General features: G+C 43.4%; 1 protein-coding gene across 1 annotated transcript in view; it reads right to left on the reverse strand.

Moving 5' to 3' along the window:
• Window positions 1-976: 976 nt before the first annotated feature.
• EXOC4 (exocyst complex component 4) overlaps window positions 977-19924 on the reverse strand; it is a gene marked incomplete at its 5' end in the record, with an annotated part of 409823 nt that continues 390875 nt past the window's right edge. Inside the window, 1 exon segment of the mRNA NM_001199320.3 lies at window positions 977-2348. Within this exon segment, the coding sequence (NP_001186249.2) occupies window positions 2111-2348 (238 nt within the window).

Genomic DNA, 19924 nt, shown 5'->3' on the forward strand with positions numbered 1-19924 from the left:
CTCAATTGCAAAACCTTTTTGTTTCTTGACCCCAATGATCTAGGTAAGCCCCTGCATGTCACCACCTCTCCTCTCTTCATAGTCATGCCATGCTGTTCTTGCACCTTGCAGTCCAACAAATTCCTTCTAACACTGTTCAATACAGTGAACAGACCTGACCCAGGACTTCGTATTTTCTGCTTATGGTGGTGTGATGGACAATGTGATGCGTAGTTCAAAGACAAATTTTTTAAATAATTTACTTTGGAAGAAAACAGACTCCTACATTTGAAATTTTCTTGTTTTCGTATAATTTGTTGTGGTGTCTACCAGCACAGCTGCTCAGTGGGTGGAAAATGTGGACTTCAAAGCTTGAGATCAGCCATGTAAAGATGAGGCAGTCTCAGATCATTAAGCGATTAGAGACAAACGGAATCCAAAATAGCTTGACTCTAGGCCACAACAGCCCAGCCTGAATTCAGATCTCCTCACATACCTCAAAGGGTCTGAAATCTAACATTTACCGTGCAGCTTATTTTCCATCCTCCCATGTCTGGATGCATAACAGGCTCCTTTCTTGCATCCTCTCTGCAGCACATCTTGGATGTCACTGTTAGTGAATATAGAGCTCATGCATTACCCCAGGAAGATCCCACATCACCATACATGACCATGGTGGCTGCTCTCCACTCTTTCTCATGCAAATTCCTCATAGAAAGGATTGAATTCTTGGATTTAATGGCCAAGACTGACATGAAAAACTGAGTTCATGAAAAAAAAGTGAATATAAATCAGAAGATTCTTAACAGTTAGAACTACTGGGTTCTACTTTTAACATGGAGGTTGTGAAGCTTCTTGTCCAGTTGGACTGTGGCAGCTGGGAATTAGACTGATTGATTCAGAAGACTGCTTCTTGGAGGACACCATATGACTTAGGACCTGGAAGAGAATCTTTTCAATGCCACGTAAGTTTTTAAAAAAACAAAGCATCAGAGCCTTTGAGGAGTTCTCAAATATCTTTTAATTCCGAAGTTTCAAGACAGAAGCACGAGCAGTTACACAGCTCAGAGAGAACCTATCTCAGAATGTGAAACCCAGCCGGGTTGGCTATTCACCTGACAAATACAAGTGCAGTGTATCCTTGGTTTGGAGAGCTGACATAAACTTATCAGCCCCAGTGAATAAGGAACCTTTTACCAGGCAGGTACAAATGGCCAAGGCAGGACAGAATGGTGACCTGAGCAGTCTTCATACTGCAGAGCTGGAATGTGCTCTCCTCCTGCCCTTGCTGATCATTCAGTGCTGAGCTACTGTGTGTTCTTCCAGCACATCAAATGGTGATTAGAAAATATCTTCTGAGCTGGGCATAGACTAAAGATATATTCAGAAAAAGAGAATTAAGTTCAGCTATTACCTTTATATTGACAATTTTCTTCTACATTCACTATCATCCAGTGCAGTATGAGCTGCAGAAACTGATGCCATATGGCTCCGTGATAATGAAAAAGTAGAAGTGGAAACAAATGGTCCCACGTTACCTCCCATTACGAGAATTGGCTTATTACTATCTGGAGGAATAAGCAACTAGATCGCTTTGCAGTGGAAACAGCAGAAAACGAAATGCATCTATGACTGTCACTTCAGAAAGTACTGGCAGAGATGAAACAGGCTTCCCATGCAGCAACGCTGTTGGAACAGCTTCAAAATCATCACGATTCCACATGTTACCAACAAGTAATGCCATTGTGCTTTTTACTTCAGTGTGGTCTGAACTTCCACTGAAGGCTCTGGCCTCATCCAGTGTGAAATCTCTTTCCCCATCCTGCCTTACATCCCAAGGCAAAGCAGCAGTGACAGAGTAAAGCCAAACACCCCACCTAAGTCTCCACCAGGATGCCTGTTCTTCCTGCAGTGCAATCACTATTGGGAGAACACGTTAAGGAAGCATTACGTGATTACACATCAACCCCTACCCCAAGAAAACCCCCAAACCAAATTTTAAATCGCAATTCCAATCTTGCTAGCATTCCATCACCCAGAAGGTACACTCTTTTGCCATAAATTATAACAGAATCACAGAAATCTGGACTTGCAACCTGACAGCCCCTGCTGCTCACTGTGGCTGAGCAGATTAAACAGTGGTGATTTTCTTGTCCTTGGTGGCCTGTTTGATAGCAGCCTGCTCACAAATGATCTCCTTCAGCCTCTGCAACCTCATGTTCTGCGTGGTTTGGTCTCCCACACCCGTCTGGCTCCGGTGCAGTAAGTTCAGGGCATAGATGTATTCCAGCTCTGTGTACTTCACACCTTGATCCACCACCAGGTTTAAGAGCTCATCCGCTGTGTTGTAGAGCATCTCATAATACTGCCTGGAAAGCAAGCAAACAACCACTCTGGTGAGAATTGATATTTGATGCTCCAGACCTTTAATTCTCTAGGATATCATCAGTGATTATCTTTTATTCAGCAGTGCCATGAACTGAGAAGGCTGCATCAGGTGCTGGACAAGCAGAACACAAAGGCATTCCTATTTAATAGAAAGTTAATACAAAATGCAGAAGTACATGGGAGCAAACCTCCTACTTTCCCTGCTCCCAACGCTCTTCCATACTCAAAACACAAATTATGGGGAACTGAGGGATCCTCTTTGCTAGTTGTTACCTTCAGCCAAGATGCCACACATCCATGCTCTGTGCCTCAGTTTCCCCATCTGTCCCAAGGTGAAAGATCTCTTGCAGGCCTGTGGTCTAGATAATACCAACAGAAAAGCATCCTGTCCAGGGGAAGCTGTGCAAACACAATGTTTTACAAAGCTCCTTTAGGCAGAGGGGGTCCCAAACCTGGGCAGACCCTTCAAAGTCAGGGATAAGGGGAAGGCTCTCCTTTATGGCTCCACACTACTAAGATTCCGGGAGCAGTGAAGCTTGGCTGTAGGTTTTGGTCTGTTTGGGGTACCAAAACAAGCAAAAAAAAAAGTGGTGCACAGATAGAAAGTACTCCTTTTTCTAGAGGAACTGGTAAACTGTATAACTTGCACAGATGTAGCAGATCCCTAAAAAGAAGTAAGGGTCTGAAAAGCTTAGGGAAGAAGTGAAAATATCCCTTTCTTGCATCACATCCCAGCAAGGATTGTTTCAACCAAACAATGCAGCAATGACTGTAACTGGCTGTAACAAAACCATGTGTTTGCAGCTTCTTGGGTCATACCTGATTGTGTTCCCAAGGCTCCTGGGCTTCAGAGCTTTGCATTTTCATCCCCTCTGTCTCCTTCTAGACATTGCCTACTGAGACTTTGCTCCTGTGGCTGAAAGTCTGCAGCAACATCACTGCTATCAGAGACCAGGCGGGATGAAGGGCTCACGCCTAGAGGAAGGGGACTCCAAAACCATGAATTCCAGGAACAAGGACTGGTAGGATTTGTGTTTTGTGGTCAGAGAAGAAGGAAGTGTGCTCGTGCAAGTGAAGGTACACATAGAAAGCACAAGAAGCAAATAAAAACAGCTTCTGGGGATAAACAATACGCTGAAAAACCAATCAAGCAGTTAGGCTCCACACAAATGAGATACAAAGTCCTGAAACTGAAGGAGGATGAGTTCTCCATCATCACCAAGAGCCCCAGGGGACTCTGAGCTGGGCTCTGGTTCAAGGACACATGGCTCTCCTTAAAAGCAAGGGAAAATGGGGCAGGCTAACTTTTGCTTCTTGAAAACACAGGGTATTCTGTGATTCTCCAATACAAGATATTCTTTGATTTCTCTTGGAAATGAAAGGGGAACCATGCAATATGCTTAAGAATAGCATTGTTAGGAGCTGTTCAGCAGCAATTTTCATCAAAGGGATCCCTCAAATCCCCCTAACTTAAGAAAAGGATTCCAGACTGTACATCTCCAAAGGCAGGTAGATATGTAAGGATGGGAGAGACCTCGCACATCCTTATATCAGCTGCTATTTGCAGATGGCATTTGGGTAATCCCTACAAGCTACAGACTCATCAGCTCTTGTGATGCTGATAATGCCAAGCAAGACCAGTGCTTCACAGAGTGACTGAAAACACCTGTGTGGTTCAGCTAAGAACCACTCTGCAAGGCTGGTTTTGTCCCTTGGAAAGCCACAGCATCAAATTTTATCTTTTGATAGAACATCAATAACAAAAGCCACTAAACTCTGGGACTGCACTTCTTAGTTCTGGATTCAGAAGGCAGAAGACTAAACCTAACCTCGCCTCCAGTCACTGGAACAGATGGAGCATAGTTAAACAGTTTTATCTGGGGTGCTGCAGAAAGGCCAAAGAGTCCAAATTCAAATAGCAGCACCTACCAGTGGGCTCTACAGCATCCTTCTGGGATCCTGGTGTGCACACTCAGTGAAGCACAGAGTGCCCAGAAGCTGCTGTGAGCCTCAATGTGTTAAAAAGATTAAGCTATTTATAAAGTTGTTTCAATACATAGGGAGAAATCTACTGTTAGGTTAACTCTGAGGGTATTGGCAATATCTCAAGTACAGTTATACGCACAAAGTATAGAAAAAAACAGTACAGCTGCCGAAGTAAACAGTGAGATTTAGGAAACATTGATCACCTTCAGATATTTTTTGCTGAACAGATGTGAAATGAAATTTTGCTTTTGCCAGTTCTGGTGGGATTTTGATAAAAACACCAGAGAGCACATCTTGGCTGGGGCAAACCCTCTGAGATGGAAGATGATGTGATGTGCATCACTCTGGGGCGCAGCCTTGAGCCTCCCTGGTTCTTCATGCTAGCTCTGTGATGGTGAAGGGCAGGGGAGGTTCAGGTTGGGTGTTAGGAAAAACTTCTCTGAAAGAGTGGTGAGGCATTGGAACAGGCTGCCCAGGGAGGGGGTGGATTCATCATCCTTGGAGGTGTTCAAGAAATGTGGAGATGTGGTACTTAAGGGACATGGTTTAGAGATCAATATTGGTGGTAGGTGGACGGCTGGACAAGATGATCTTAGAGGTCTTTTCCAACCTTATTGATTCTATGATGTCAAGGTGTCAGTGGGCATCTGGGTGACCAATCCTACTTCATACCCTCTCCTGAGATGCTAGAGCTGCTCTGTCTGCAGCACCATTAGTCAATGCAAACCTTGTCTTTACTCTATGTCCTTACAACTGACTTTCTTCTTAGCCTGTCCCAAATCCTGGGTTACTGCAGATGAATTCCATACCTAATAAACACAGGACTCATCTGTCACTCTGTTCAGTATCAGATTATTTTTTAATTAAAAATTTCCTGCAAAATGAAAAAAAGAAAAAGAAAAAAGAGCAAGCGAGACAGTACGAGTGAGCAAAAGGTATGCATTTTTAATTGGGAGCAATTAAAAAACTGCCGCTTTGGCATGGCATTGCCTTTGGCCAAACCTTATTTGCATGAGTAATTATTCACTCCATTACGAAGTCTGCTCAACTTTGCCTCCCTTGTCTTTGAAAGTATTAATAAATATTGATCAGACACACTCCTGTTTGCCTTTGCCCAAGCAGCTCTGATGGACTCATCTTCTGATGTTATCAAATAATGAAATATGAAAGAGTGAGTGGGATGAGCCTCTTGTTCTGTGATTTTTTATTTAGGCTCTTCATTTTACTTTCAGAAGTGTATTTGTCCCTGCCATTATAAGTGCTCTTTTGATTATCAAGAGGAGGTTGTGAAAAGCAAGTTAGTAAGGGATGGGGGAAATAAATGGATGACAGGTGAGAGAGATCTCTATTCAGTGAAATGCTGGCAGACTGCTCTGGTTTTTAAAGTTGAGATTTAAAGCCAGGACGAAGAATTAATATTTATCAAAAGTTGATTCTATCATCTGACAAATGGTTTAATAAATAATAATAGCAGATTAACATACCTAACTGGAAAATGAATTTAGTTTCCCAAGCCTTCCATTGGCTTCCATGTGAGCACAGCTAAACACATGTAAGCTGATTTATCCTAAACTGACCATGAGTTTGGCCAAGATCCACTGAGCAGTCTGATACTTGGGTTAAGAAATAAACAGATCAGAGCTGATCTCAGGAATCTTTACCCACCTCAGTCAGGAATGTGGCTGATGGGAACAAAGTCACCTGGGTGACTCAGCTCATCAGGGATATCTTATTTGTATGCTTACTTGCATTGTTAGTATTTATTTGCCTTATGCTGAAAAGTGTAGATAGGGCTTGTTGAGTTTATCTCTAAGGCAAATGCATAAACGTAGCACAGGTTGTTACAGAGTGTCTTGTGCTGGATGCCATCTTCAAGCAATTGAAAGGAAAGAAGATTATTAGTAGTCAACATGGACCCACCAAGGGGAAATTATGCCCTACCAACCTGGTAGACTTCTGTGATGTCATCACCATCTGGATAGATGAGGGGAGAACAGTGGATGTTGTGCACCTTGACTTCAGCAAGGCTTTTGACACTGTCTCCAACAACATCCTTGTAATGAAGATTAGTAAATGCAGGCTAGATGAGATAGATGAAAACTAGCTCAGCAGCATAGAGATAAGCAGCACAGAGTACAGTCAGAGGCCTGTAACTAGTGATGGGGTTACCCAGGGGTTGGTGTCGAGTCTGTCTTGTTCAACATCTTAATCACTGATCTGGATGAAGGGATAGAATCCCACCTCAGCAAGTTTCCTAATGATATAAAGCTGGGAGGAGTGGCTGACACACCAGAAGGCTGTGCTGCCATTCAGTGACACCTGGACAGGATGAGAGTTGGGCACAGTGGAACCTGATCAAGTCCAACCAGAGCAAGTGTAGAGTCCTTCACCTGGGGAAAAATAACAGCATGCATCTCTAGAGTTAAGGGGCTGACCTGTTGGAAAGGAGCTCTGCAGAGAAGGACCTAAGAGTCCTGGTGGACAACAGATTGGCCATCAGCCAGCAGTGCGCCCTTCTGACCAAGAAGACCGATAGCAGCTTGGAGTGCATTCAATAAAGTGTGGCCAGCAGGGTGAGGAAGGTTCTCCTTTCCCTCTGCTCTGCACTGGAAGCCACAGCTGGAGTGCTGTGTCCAGCTCCGGGCTCCTCAGTTCAAGAAAGACAGGGAACTACCGAAAAGTCCACTGGAGGGCTACAAAGATTACAAGGGGCCTGGAGGGACATCTCTCTTAGAAGGGAAGGCTGAGAGATCTGGAGCTGAAATCTGAGAGGGAGTCTTATCAATGCTTGTAAATATCTGAAGGGCTGAGGTCAAATGGATGTGGCCAAGCACTTTTTGGTGGTGAGCAGCTACAGGACAAGAAGCAACAGGAAAAAACTGGAACACGGGAAGTTCCATATAAACACAAGGACAAACTTTACTGTGAGGGTGACAGAACCCTGGCACAAGCTGCCCAGAGAAGGTTGTAGAGTTTCCTTCTCTGGAGGTATTCAAAACATGCCTGCATGCCTTCCTGTGTGACCTACTTGAGGGAACCTGGTTTGGCAGAGAAGGCTGGACTAAATGATCTCCAGAGGTTCCTTCCAACCCTAATAATTCTTTGATTCTACGATCTCTCCTGATTTCTCCTAATTTACTGTGGAAGTGCCGACAATTGCTGTTCTACAAAGGGAAGAGAACATCCATTTGCCTCCAAGACTTCAGTTCTTTAGGATCACAGAATCAGAGAATGGCTTGGGTTGGAAGGGACCTCTAGGATCATCAAGTTCCAATCCATCTTCCACAGACAGGGCTTCCTGTAGGCAGAATGGTAAATAACTGGCTAAAGCCTCCTTTACATTCAGCCTCAGGGCTGATGGTTGTGTTTTGAGATGATGATGCCCTCACTGCCCAATGCAAAGCTCAAATACCGCTGTACTCTTTCTGCTGACTTAGGAGGCCCAGGAAGATCTACGTTCATATGAACATCTTTGTACTAACAGCTAATAAATGAAGACATATCACAGATGGAAATGGTTCCCAGGTCAAAAGAAAAAACATCTCATGAGCAAATCAAAATTGTTAAAGCCAATTATAGAATGAGAGAATCATTAAAGTTGGAAAAGACCTTTAATATCACCCAGTCCAACTGTTCACCTACCACCAATATTTCCCACTAAACCATGCCCTTAAGTACCACATCTCCACATTTCTTGAACACCTCCAAGGATGGTGACCCCACCAGCTCCCTGGCCAGCCTATTTCAAAATTTTCCTTCTCTTTCTGTTAAGTATCAGTTTTAAAACAAAACATCAACTTGCCTAAAAGGAATCCATTTTGCAAATATGCACTTTTAGTATATTTATCAAAAAAGATGGTAACCTGAACTCTTTTCTTGGAGAAAGGGAAAAAAATAAAGAGGCTCCCTCATTAAGAAAAAATCTCTGAAAAGGCAATCAGGTTGAGAAAAGACCCTCTGAGGACTATTAATACCACTCTCCATTTAAATGCTAATGCTAACCTATAACCCAAGGCCTGCACACAAGAAAGTTTTTCAAAAGATGGCCAGGTGAATTCAAAATTAAATTCTGATTTCCTTGAGAATGACTTGATCTCTTCTTAAGAGAAGGACCTTCAGACGAACAGTGTGATGTTTCAGAATAAAGAATCTTACTTTAATTATTCACTCATTATACAGCTGGGTGCCTACTCTGTAATGATGTGGACAGAAACAGATTCAGATGGGGAGAACTTGGATCTGGGTGCTGACTTACCCAAAGGGAACAAAAAAAAAAAAGTGTTCTGTGCTTTATCTCTTGCACTTTTGGGGGAATAGGGAGTCAATTTTGCAATACTCTAATAAGAAATCTAGTAAGAAAGTAAAAAAGGTTAAGTCTGAAGCACTTACAGACTAAATCTAGACACACACACACACACAAAAAAAACCCACCCACAAGACAGAACAATGAATATACACTTGAAAAGGAAAAAAGAGCAAAGCTGCAATAATGAAGTCACTTCATTTTGATAAAGGCAGATCTCAACAGAACTATTACATTCACATATATGGAGGAGGAGAGTGAGTGCAAAAAGGGAAGGTGCAGAAAGAAATGAGGTAACTTCGGTTCACGTAATACAGAAGAAACAGAGTTTTGGGTCTGAGTTGAATGAAAAGAGATGCCCATGGGGGATGGAGCTGATGGTTACTTGGGCACCAGAGATGGGACAGGAGGGATAAGCAGCAGCATGTTAGACTTTGCAAAGAGAATTCTCAAAAACTGCAATACCAATCAATGGAAAACAGACATAAACCCGCAATTACAGTAATTTCTACACCTCATGAAGACTGTAATGATATTTACATAGAATCATAGAGTCATCAAGGTTGGAAAAAAACACTAAGATCATCTGGTCCAACTGCCCATCCATCTCTATCATGCCCACTAACCATGTCCTTTAGTGCCACATCTACCCTTCTCTTGAACACCTTCAGTGACAGCGACTCCACCCCCCTGGGCAGCCTATTCCAATGCCTCACCACTCTTTCTGAGAAGAAGAGTTTCCAAATATGCAACCTGGGCCTCTCTTGGCACAACCTGAGACCATCACCTCTTGTCCTATTGCTGTTACCTGGGTAAAGAGGCCGAACCGCACCTTGCTACAACCTCCTTTCAGGGAGTTGCAGAGAGCAATAAGGTCACCCAGTGATAAGCGTTTTAAAACAAGAGACTGCAAGCATGGATGCTGGGTCTTTAATCATTCTGGGAACTTATGATAACAAAATAGGAGTTGCTGCTGGAAGGCACCTACTACATACATCCATTTCCTAAACACTGCTTGTCTTAAACCATGTCCTTCAGTGCAGGACACAGCCCTAAAACATAGGAGAGAATCTCATTACAAGCTCAGGACACTACTCCACAGATGAATGTATATCCTGTTAGTCATTTTTTTTAAGATTTCCTTATTGATTTTTAATTAATCTGGACCAGTTCTGGGCATAACAATAGTCATGTCCATTTTCTGCCTCCTGAAGAGCCCAAAGCACTTACTTTGGGTTTAATTGTCCACATCGAAGATGTCATTGCTGTGCTAGTCATGGAGGTTGGAAAAGACCACAAAGAACATCTAGTCCAACCATCTAGTCAACCTCAGCTCCTCTTACACCATGTAAATAAATGGGCATCTCTCATGTCAGCTTAGGGTGAACTATGGCCAAGAAGGACCTATTTGTCTCCATGGGCTGTCGAGGGAACCTAGAATAAGGCTAGACCAGCCCAAAATGGCTGTGTGGTGCTGTGATCTACACCTTCTTAATGTGCACCATGAACAGCCTCATCCACAGCCTCTTGGAAGCCCAAAAGGAGATGTCCCATTGCCATGCACCACAACTTGGGCAGGAACCTGCGAGCTGCGTTCCTACAGCAGAAGAACATTAAGAACATTAAGAGCACTTAAAAAGCCAAAATATGCAAGTGCCCAGGATGTGAAATGGTTTGCAATTGAAAATAAAACACGAGAGAAAGAAATAAAGGTGAATTGATAGCATAATGGTTCTTCATGTGACATCTTCACAAATCGCAGCCCTTAATAACGGCACAAATCGGGACTGTGATGTAAAGATACGCATTACATAACTATCTCTTTTCTTGTTGTTAATATTCCCTTCTTCCCATAGTATGTCCCTTGTGCCTTGGGGCTCCATGCCCTGTTGGGGACACGTGGCATATGGGGATCTCTGCATCAGATGGCATCAGATGGCATCATCGTGGATGGGAACACGCGCCTGGATCATTTACAAACCATTCCCCGAAAGACAGCAGCCACCCTCACGCTGTGCAGGGATACACAGTAATTACACGGCCTTTTCAAAGGAAGGATAAATCCATTAAAACCCATTAAATGATATTTTTCAAAAACAATGTCTGAGACACTCCTTGTAGCTCCATCCTGGCTGCTACTAGGAAGGACAGAATTTCTCACTCTCCAAATGGAACTTTATAGGGTATTAAATAAGCACCCTCAGCACTTATCTAAATCTTTAATTAGTTCTATAATATACTGATGATATCAAGGCTAATTAAATTTATACAGATAAAGAGCAATGAAATTCTAACCAAGTGAGCTGGAAAGTACATATTAAATAGTAAATTTAATGGTTCAAGCAGATAAATGCAATTTTAAATAAAAAAAATTAAATTCAATTTGCATGTTGTATTAAAATTGATTTTGAGTGTGCAAATGATTGGAAAAAATCTTTTTAATATATCAGTAAAAGTGCTAATCCAGCCTGTTCAAATATCAGTTATTAATGCCAGCATTTGCAAATAAGCTACACACATTTGCATTTTTACTGCATATAGTAAAAAGAAAAAAAATTATCTATACCATATGCCAGTTTATAAAGAATATTAAACAATTTTTCCCCTTGCCTCATGCATAAATGAGAGGAGATGTGGAAATGAATGTAGCCCTAAAGAAGAGAGTGTCAGCAGTTCGATGGAAACTACTGCAAAGATTGCTCCAGTCAGCAAAAAATAATACAATTTTAGCTACCCTTTGGGAACAACCATTACTGCAAGAAAAAAAAAAAAAACAACAAAAAAAACCAACCAAACCCAACAACCAGTTTTATTTAGCATCAAGTGGCTTGGAACCAGATAAAAAAAAAACCCAATGTTGTAATGGGGGAGATGTTCAGTGGTGCATGTTTGCTGATTTTAATATAAAGGGGAATGTTTGGTAGTTACCGATGGGTGAAGGACACATCTGCTTGCTAAGCAGAACAGGATGTAACGCATGAGTTGTGAGGTCCACCAAGCCAATATCTGCCTGTAGTAGGCTGAGGTTGACCATCGGTACTTCAAAGGAGGCTTGAACCACTCGCTGGGGTGAGGCAAATTGCCAAAAATCCTTGAAAACTCCTGTTTACATTTTTTTTTTCTTGCCATCTTTGTTCATTTGGTTTGAATGCTATAGTAGCTTCAAGAATTAGGAAACAGTGTTTTTATGGCTAAACTGATGTAAAAATCAGTATGTTATTATTTGTTTGTTGAACATGTTGATGTTTCCCGTGCAAGAGTCCTTTTTTTTTTTAGATTCACTTGCCTCATAGCAATACCATGTTTTCTCCTTGGTGGCACCATCCATTATCTTGTGCCAGTCAAGAAACCTCTGGGATTGAGGAAGCACAGAAGAACAGAATCATAGAAACACTAAAGTTGGAAAAGGCTACTAAGATCATCCAGTCCAACCACCAACCCATCCTCACCATGCCCACTAAACCATGTGTGTCAGTGCCACATCTACCCTTTTTTTGTAAACACCTCCAGGGAGGGAGACTCCACCATCTCCCTGGGCAGCCTGTTCCAATGCCTCACTACTCTTATTCAGTGCATGGATTGCCACTTGCTCAACATTGGGCAAGATTTATCCAAACAATCAGGATAATAAAACTATGCAGCAGCCTCAAATCCTATCCCTGGGCTCATCAGCAAGAAGTTACCACCACCATGACCATAAGGGGACAGAGGGCAATGATCTCCCCCCTATGAATGGACAAGGAATGGCATGAGGCCAATTCATTCTACACTTAGTTGAAGTGCTGTATGGAGGTTAGTTATTATAAAGAAACCAGGCAACCAATGTGGATTTAATACCAGATTTTTAGATGGTGAGAAGCTGTGGACTTTACCTGTGCGTCTCCTCAGTGAAGGAGTTAAAGCTTAAAGGCTTCGGCATTCTTCTCCAAACCTTGTTTGTTGGCCTCTGCCCACATGAACATCTCATCACACTTAATATGCCAGTTCTCAATAATTCTGATAGTTGGAAAGCTTCAGATTTACAGGCTGGGTGTATTTATGGCCAGCTGTTACTCACTTGCTCCTGCAGCAATATTTTTGGTTTAAATTGTTTCTCCTTCTCTAACATGCCTAGGGCAAAAGAGGAGAAAGTCACAGCCTCTCTAAGGCATTGTAGTGGACAAAGCAAGAAGGTCACTTTCAATTGCTACTTTTTCAGCCTGCCTCTCCTGAAAGGAAGAACATTTGCTTACGCCAGAGCAAGTGTGGATGCTGCTGTGTGCAGCACAAATGTGGCCTCTCCTGGCTGTTCTTCGTGAAATTTTACCTCAAACAATCACAACTTTTTCAGCCTACAGATGCACATCAGAATACTTTTTGCTAGGCAGCACAAACCCTTAGCATGTACGATGAAGCCATCGTCAAGGCAATGCCAATGCATGGTAAAACCCATAGCCACAGCTGTGGTTTCTATCTCTGTCTCCAGTGTATGGGAAAAAAAAACCAACACAAAAAAACAGGTCTGCTTGTCTTTGCTCACCATTCTTTTGGTACAAATTGCAAAAGCCATGACCTCACTGCAAAATGACAGTGGCTCCATGGAAACAGTTGCTCCTTGTAGAGTGAGGAGAGAATCCCAGCACTGTTTCTAAACTGATGGAGTAGTTCACAGCCATCCAAACCAGAGAAATCACTCTGAATCATTCATTTTATCTCATTCCTGAAATGCATCTTCTCGTTGTACAAAACCTCCACGCTACTGAAAGAACTCTGCTGTGAACACTGGACCTGTAATTTTTTGTATTAATTCATTAACTTTCTCTTTCAATTCAACTTGTATATCTCAAAGCACCTAAATACCACTTATAGCACGTCTCTGTTTTATGAAAAGGTTGCTTTACGGTTGAGAAAATGAAGGTCCATTGACATTAAGGGGTCAGCCTGAAGCCCTTTGTGCATGCAACAGGCTGGATATCATAGGATAACAGAATCATTAAAGTTGAAAAAGACCTCTAAGATCATCCAGTCCAACCATCAACCCCTACCCATCATGCCCACTAACCATGTCCCTCAGTGCCACATCTCCATGTTTCTTGAGCACCTCCAAAATGATGACTTCACCATCTTCCGGCGCAGCCTCTTCTACCCCTCTTTCCAACAGTACATTTTTCCTTAATACCCAACCTGTTAAAATCCACCTCCAAGCAGGTAACCTCCCAGCAGGGCCAACTCCACCACGAGTCTCAACCTTTGAATGTCCTCCAGAGACAAAAAGCGCATTTTCCTGGTGATTCTGAGAATCTGCCCATTTGCATGCTATAAGTGAAGGCAGAACGAATCTCATGCAGCGTGCCAAGCAGTTAACAGATTGCAAAAAAATACAATCATTTACCAAGTTGCGTTGGGCTTAAGAAAACAACCGAGAACATGAAGACACTGAATCTTATTATAAAATGATGCATTTTACATACTGCTCCTTCATAATACAAGCTGTTCCTCATGAAAGCATGGAACTTGCTATTATTTGCACCTCTTTTCTTTTTCTCTCCGTTTTTGCACACAAGGCAACACAATGTGGAATCCATCTCTAATGTATGACATCTGTACACACCAAAGGGACTAACTTCAGCTTTAGATGTCAATGCACTTATATGACACTTAGTGGGCAATATTGGTGGGTGGTGAACGCTTGGATTAAGTGGCCTTTGAGGTCTTTTTCAACCTTAATGATTTTAAGAGTCCATGACATGCCATGCCATCTGAATTTTATATCCTGTATGCACTATTTATCTCAAATCTGGAATACAAATTGTAAAATACAAGGCAAGATTTATAGCCTTCAGTAAAATCCAAGTAAGAGATGACACACTGCAGATCATTTCCTGAAAGTGATACATACTCGTGTATGCTGGCATCATAAGTGTAGATTCAAACACAGTGGTCTGGATGTAATTATTTTAATATCTTCCTAAAATACAAGAATTAAGACTTTCAGTCTTCAAGTGAGTGCATGGATTTCTGTTGGCTATCAAGCCCAGGTTCATTACAGGACAGATTTAATCGCTGCATCAGAGTTTGTGTGTTGATACTCTGCATCTGATGTGTGAAAGATCAGGGACGCCAATCAGGCACAGTGCAGATGCCACTCTGCAAAATGTTCTCAGACAGTCTCCATCTGTCAGATATGGTAATAGTTGCACTCAATCAATAATTCACCTCCTTAACTCTGTGTTTCCTGCATTTGAGTCAGAATTTTTAACGTCAGCCTCACCACAAGGACCTTCCTTGGGCAGACAGGAACTGCCCAATCTGTATTCCCTGTGGGTTTCTGTGCCCTGGAGCCAGTCACCTTTTGCAGCTGAAGAACCATCTCTCAGTTTACTCAGTTCTTTCCCGATTTAGCTGTAAAAATCACAGTTTGCCTTTGCGGTCAGCATTTTCCTCTCATAGATTGGAAGCCAGAGGGTGGTTAGGACAATCAAACCAAAATCCAACTCACATGGACCACAGCTTTTCTGGGAAAGCTCATGATGAAAGACACTAAGGTGGCAGAATATAGAAAATAGGATGCTTCTGTATGAACTTGAATAGTTCAGAGATGACCTGGAGCTGCTCTTCCATGATCCAAAGCTGCAGCAAGGCAACTTGTCCTCATATGAAGCAACTTCAAGCCTGTAAGAACATGATTAGAGCCCAGATCCAGGAGATGGCCTCATTGGTCGTCTCTGTGTGAGGCTGTGGCTTCTTTGTATACTGATCAGTGGTCCCTTGCTCTAGAGGAAGGCACTATAGAACCATATGAAATCAACTAGAGGTGAGAATATTCGCTAGCAGGAAGACAAATTACCACCCTAATCATCAATGCTTTAGTACTGCTGAAAAAGGAAAGTTCCCAATGTAATCAAAGACCTTTGCATCAGCCCCAGCTCTCAGCATCTCAAATGTGGAACAACAGCCTTTGAACTTTGTTTGCCAACTCAGATGTGGAAGGTGGCACAGGAAAAGAAATCCCAGTGATACTGCGTGACACTGAGAGTGTTGCGCACTCTACTGGCCATGTAGGAAACATCACCCAGAATGGCCTGTGGATCCCTGGGCTCAAATGACCCTCATTCTGTGGATGGCCACACAAGGACCATAGACAACCTAAGGTCCTTGAGTTTCAAGTTGGGTATTAGGAAAAACTTCTCCAAAAGAATGGTCAGGCACTGGAACAGGCTGCCCAGGGAAGTGATGGAGTCACTGTCCCTGGAGAGGTTCAAGAAATGTGTAGATATGGTACCTGGGAACATGGTAGGGGGCAATATTTGTGGTACGTGGATGGTTGGACTTGATGATCTTAGAGGTCTTTTCCAAACTTTATGATTCTATGGTTCTATGTGTTCAGTCCTAAAGCAGTTGAGTGTGACTGTCATGCCTAGAGCACATGGCAAGGTGAATACATATGGCACATGCATGTTGGAACATGTTGGCACAGTGTTGCTGATCACAGGGATCCTAGGGTCTGCTCATCCCTGCAGGAGAAGAGAAGCACCCAGGGAGCTGCCACGTAATGCAGGGTCTACCATGTCCGGGTGTCCCAAGTCCATCTGTGGCCAACAGCACCTGCCTAGAGATCAGTCAATGATCAATGAATCACAGAATCATTAAGGTTGGAAAAGACCTCTAAGATAACAGTCCAACCACTGATCCATCCCTGCCATGCCCACTAAGCCCTGCCACTCTGTGCCACATCTGCCCTTTTCTTGAAGACCTCCAGGGATGATGACTCCACCAGTTCTCTGAGCAGCCTGATCCAATGCCTCGTGACTCTTTTTGAGGAGAATTTTCACCTAATATCCAACCTGGATATATAGCAGTGATGATTCCCCGGATCACTTTCCCAGTCACTGGGGACTCGCTAAGTCAGAGGGATGCCTCCAAGATAATCGGAGAAATGCTCTTACTTCTACAGGTATGAGCTATATTTCTTGGACTTCCCTGTCCATACATAACTTAAAGGAGCTGGGAACTTGTCTGGCTCTGCAGTGTGACTTCTACACTGCACCCTACCATTCAGATATCTTGCTCCACCCTAACCCCATCAGTATGGCATGACTCTATGCTGTCACTTTCCCTCTTGCAGGAATTGGCCCTGGGCCACTGCCACCCCCTGTTCCTGTCCTCACTCATGTGATTCTGAAAGCCACCCTTTCCAGAACTGGTCATTTCTGCACCATTTTCTTCCCCTATCAGCCATGCCCTGCCAACTGGTACACCTTCCAGGTGAAGCATTTCTGATTCCTAGGTGCCACTGCACCAGCAGGTTGGAACGCTCTGCTCCCTGGCTCTATCTAATTAAGAGAAAGACCCCTGCAAAAGATATGACTTCAGTGCATGAAAAAGTGATGAGTGGCAATTCTTAAAAACGTATCACACTGCACCAATATCTGTGGCTTCTGAGCAGATTTACCGGGTATGAAGCATTGCAGTTTCTAATGAGATCTGACTGACAGGGTAAACCAATCTGCTACTTAAGGACTTGCGTGTGTCTTTCTATCTGTGGAGCTTGTGCTAGAAAGAAGCAGCCTACTGTGAAAAAGGCAGGACATTTTTCTAATTGCTTCCATTTGCAGGCTGGAGCCAGGCAATAGAGATGCATTTCAAGCTGACAATCCAATATTTACCTTTATATCAGCTGCAGACAAATGTCTGGGAAGATTGCTCTTTCCATACTGATGGTCTTCTCTTTCTTTGCCTTTTTTCTTTTGGTCTCACACAAACTTCCCTTCTTACAATACCTCTCCTTTCTCTAATAGCTGTTTGCTGTGCATTTACATGGAAAGTCCCCCAGAAGGTAACCACACCTGCAGCACAACTGCACACCTGCAGAACCTGCCTTTAAGCATGGAAGCAGAAGGCAGTTTCTAAAAGCTATTTTTGGAGCAGTATTTGTGAGGGTTCAGACATGGGGTTTGCATTCACGTATGCTCACAGGGATATGTGTTCCTGTGGGATGACTCTGAAGGTTTCTTCAGATTTGATCTGCAGCCTGGAGCCAAATCTTGACGTCTTTTAAACGGTGTCATAGAATAGAATCATCATAGAAACATAGAATGGCCTGGGTTGAAAAGGACCATAATGATCATCGAGTTTCAACCCCCTGCTATGTGCAGCCAACCACCAGACCAGGCTGCTCAGAGCCACATCCAGCCTGGCCTTGAATGCCTCCAGGAATGGGGCATCCACAACCTCCTTGGGCAGCCTCTTCCAGTGTGTCACCACCCTCTGGGTGAAAAACTTCCTCCTAATATCTAACCTAAACCTCCCCTGTCTCAGTTTAAAACCATTCCCCCTCATCCTATCACTATTCACCTCTGCAAACAGTCATTCCCCCTCCTGTTTATACGCTCCCTTCAAGTACTGGAAGGCCACAATGAGGTCTCCCTGGAGCCTTCCCTTCTCCAAGCTAAACAAGCCCAGCTTTACAAGCCCACCCCTCCTTTTCAGCCATTCTGCTTGTGTCTTGAATTAAAAACCAGCATGTGTTTGCTTTGCAGGGGAGCTGTGCCACTACATGCGGCATGCACATAGGTGACAGCCGCACTGGCTGAATGACAGCCATCTGCCACCAATGTGTGAGTCAGGACAACGGGCATTGCCAGGCAGTATCAGAGCGATGCGCCACAGCAGTGCAGGAATGGAGAAATTCTGAGGTCAATTTTTGCCTGGACAAAATTGACCTTTGTCCCTTGAAATAGCAAAATGCAGGATGGCCTTCCCTTTGCACTCTCTTGAATGCCTTAGGAGACCTGGGGTCTGCCATGTCTTTTGAGGAGAGGAGAGGAGAGGAGAGGAGAGGAGAGGAGAGGAGAGGAGAGGAGAGGAGAGGAGAGGAGAGGAGAGGAGAGGAGAGGAGAGGAGAGGAGAGGAGAGGAGAGGAGAGGAGAGGAGAGGAGAGGAGAGAAGAGAAGAGAAGAGAAGAGAAGAGAAGAGAAGAGAAGAGAAGAGAAGAGAAGAGAAGAGAAGAGAAGAGAAGAGAAGAGAAGAGAAGAGAAGAGAAGAGAAGAGAAGAGAAGAGAAGAGAAGAGAAGAGAAGAGAAGAGAAGAGAAGAGAAGAGAAGACTACTTATTTATCAGGGAGTCACAAGCACATGTTGAACAGACACCACATTATTGCTGACAACCTACAACTTGTTTTCATGCTGCATTTTTCTGAAAACACCTACACTACTGAATTCTGTGTAGCCAAGAAGAAAGCAGGCACTGATAAGTACTCCATGACTTGCAAGAAGCACCAGCAAGAAGGCACTGGATACCAAGACTCACACCTACAGGATGTGCTTTCGAAACATGGTCTGCAAAGAAAATCAACACCCACTCTAAGTAGAATAATATAATCACTGAGGTTGGAAAAGACCTCTAAGATCATCTAGTCCAACCATTCACCTACTACCAGTATTGCCCACTAAACTATGTCCCTAATGTACCACATGTCCTCAGTTCTTGAACACCTCCAGGGATGGTGACTCGACCACTACCCTGGGCAGCCTGTTACAATGCCCAACCATTCTTTTGTAGAAGTTCTTCCTAAAATCCAACCTGAATCTTCCCTGATGCAACTTAAGGCCATCACCTCTCTTCCTCTCACTGTTATGTGGGAGAAGAAGCTGACCCCCACCTCACCATGACCTCCTTTCAGGGAGGGCAGTAAGGTCTCCCCTGATCCTCCTCTTCTCCAGATTGAACAATATCAGTTCCCTCCCTGCCCAGATCCCTTCTGCAGGGTTTTCCTACCCTCAGACAGAGTAGTTGATGGTGCCATTTGCAAACTTACTGAGGGTGCACTCAATTTCCTCATTCATGTCATCAATAAAGATATTAAACAGGATGGGACCCAATACCAACCCCTAGGGAACACCACTTATGACTGGTTGCCAGCTGGGCTTAACTCCATTCACCACCACTCTCTGGGCCTGGCCATTCAGCCAGTTCTTTATCCAGCAAGGGGTGTACATGTCCAAGGCACGGACTACAGCTTCTCCAAGAGAATACTGTGGGAGACAGTGTCAAAGGCTTTGTATTGTAGGCCTGGGTAAACACAATGACCCAGTTCAGCTGGACAGTCAAAATTTCCTGCACTTACATTGAAGTGGCTGCAGTTCTACACGTAACTGGTCAGTATTTCCAGGGAGACCAAAGTCACTAAAGGTAAAAAGTAACAAGAAAAACTTCTACAAAGAAAAATCCTTTCCCTTTAATTACCATTAGCAATGCAGCATGACAGAAAGAGATAAACACACATGCACC

Source organism: Gallus gallus, chromosome 1, assembly GCF_016699485.2.
Source record: "Gallus gallus isolate bGalGal1 chromosome 1, bGalGal1.mat.broiler.GRCg7b, whole genome shotgun sequence".
Classification (NCBI taxonomy): domain Eukaryota; kingdom Metazoa; phylum Chordata; class Aves; order Galliformes; family Phasianidae; genus Gallus; species Gallus gallus.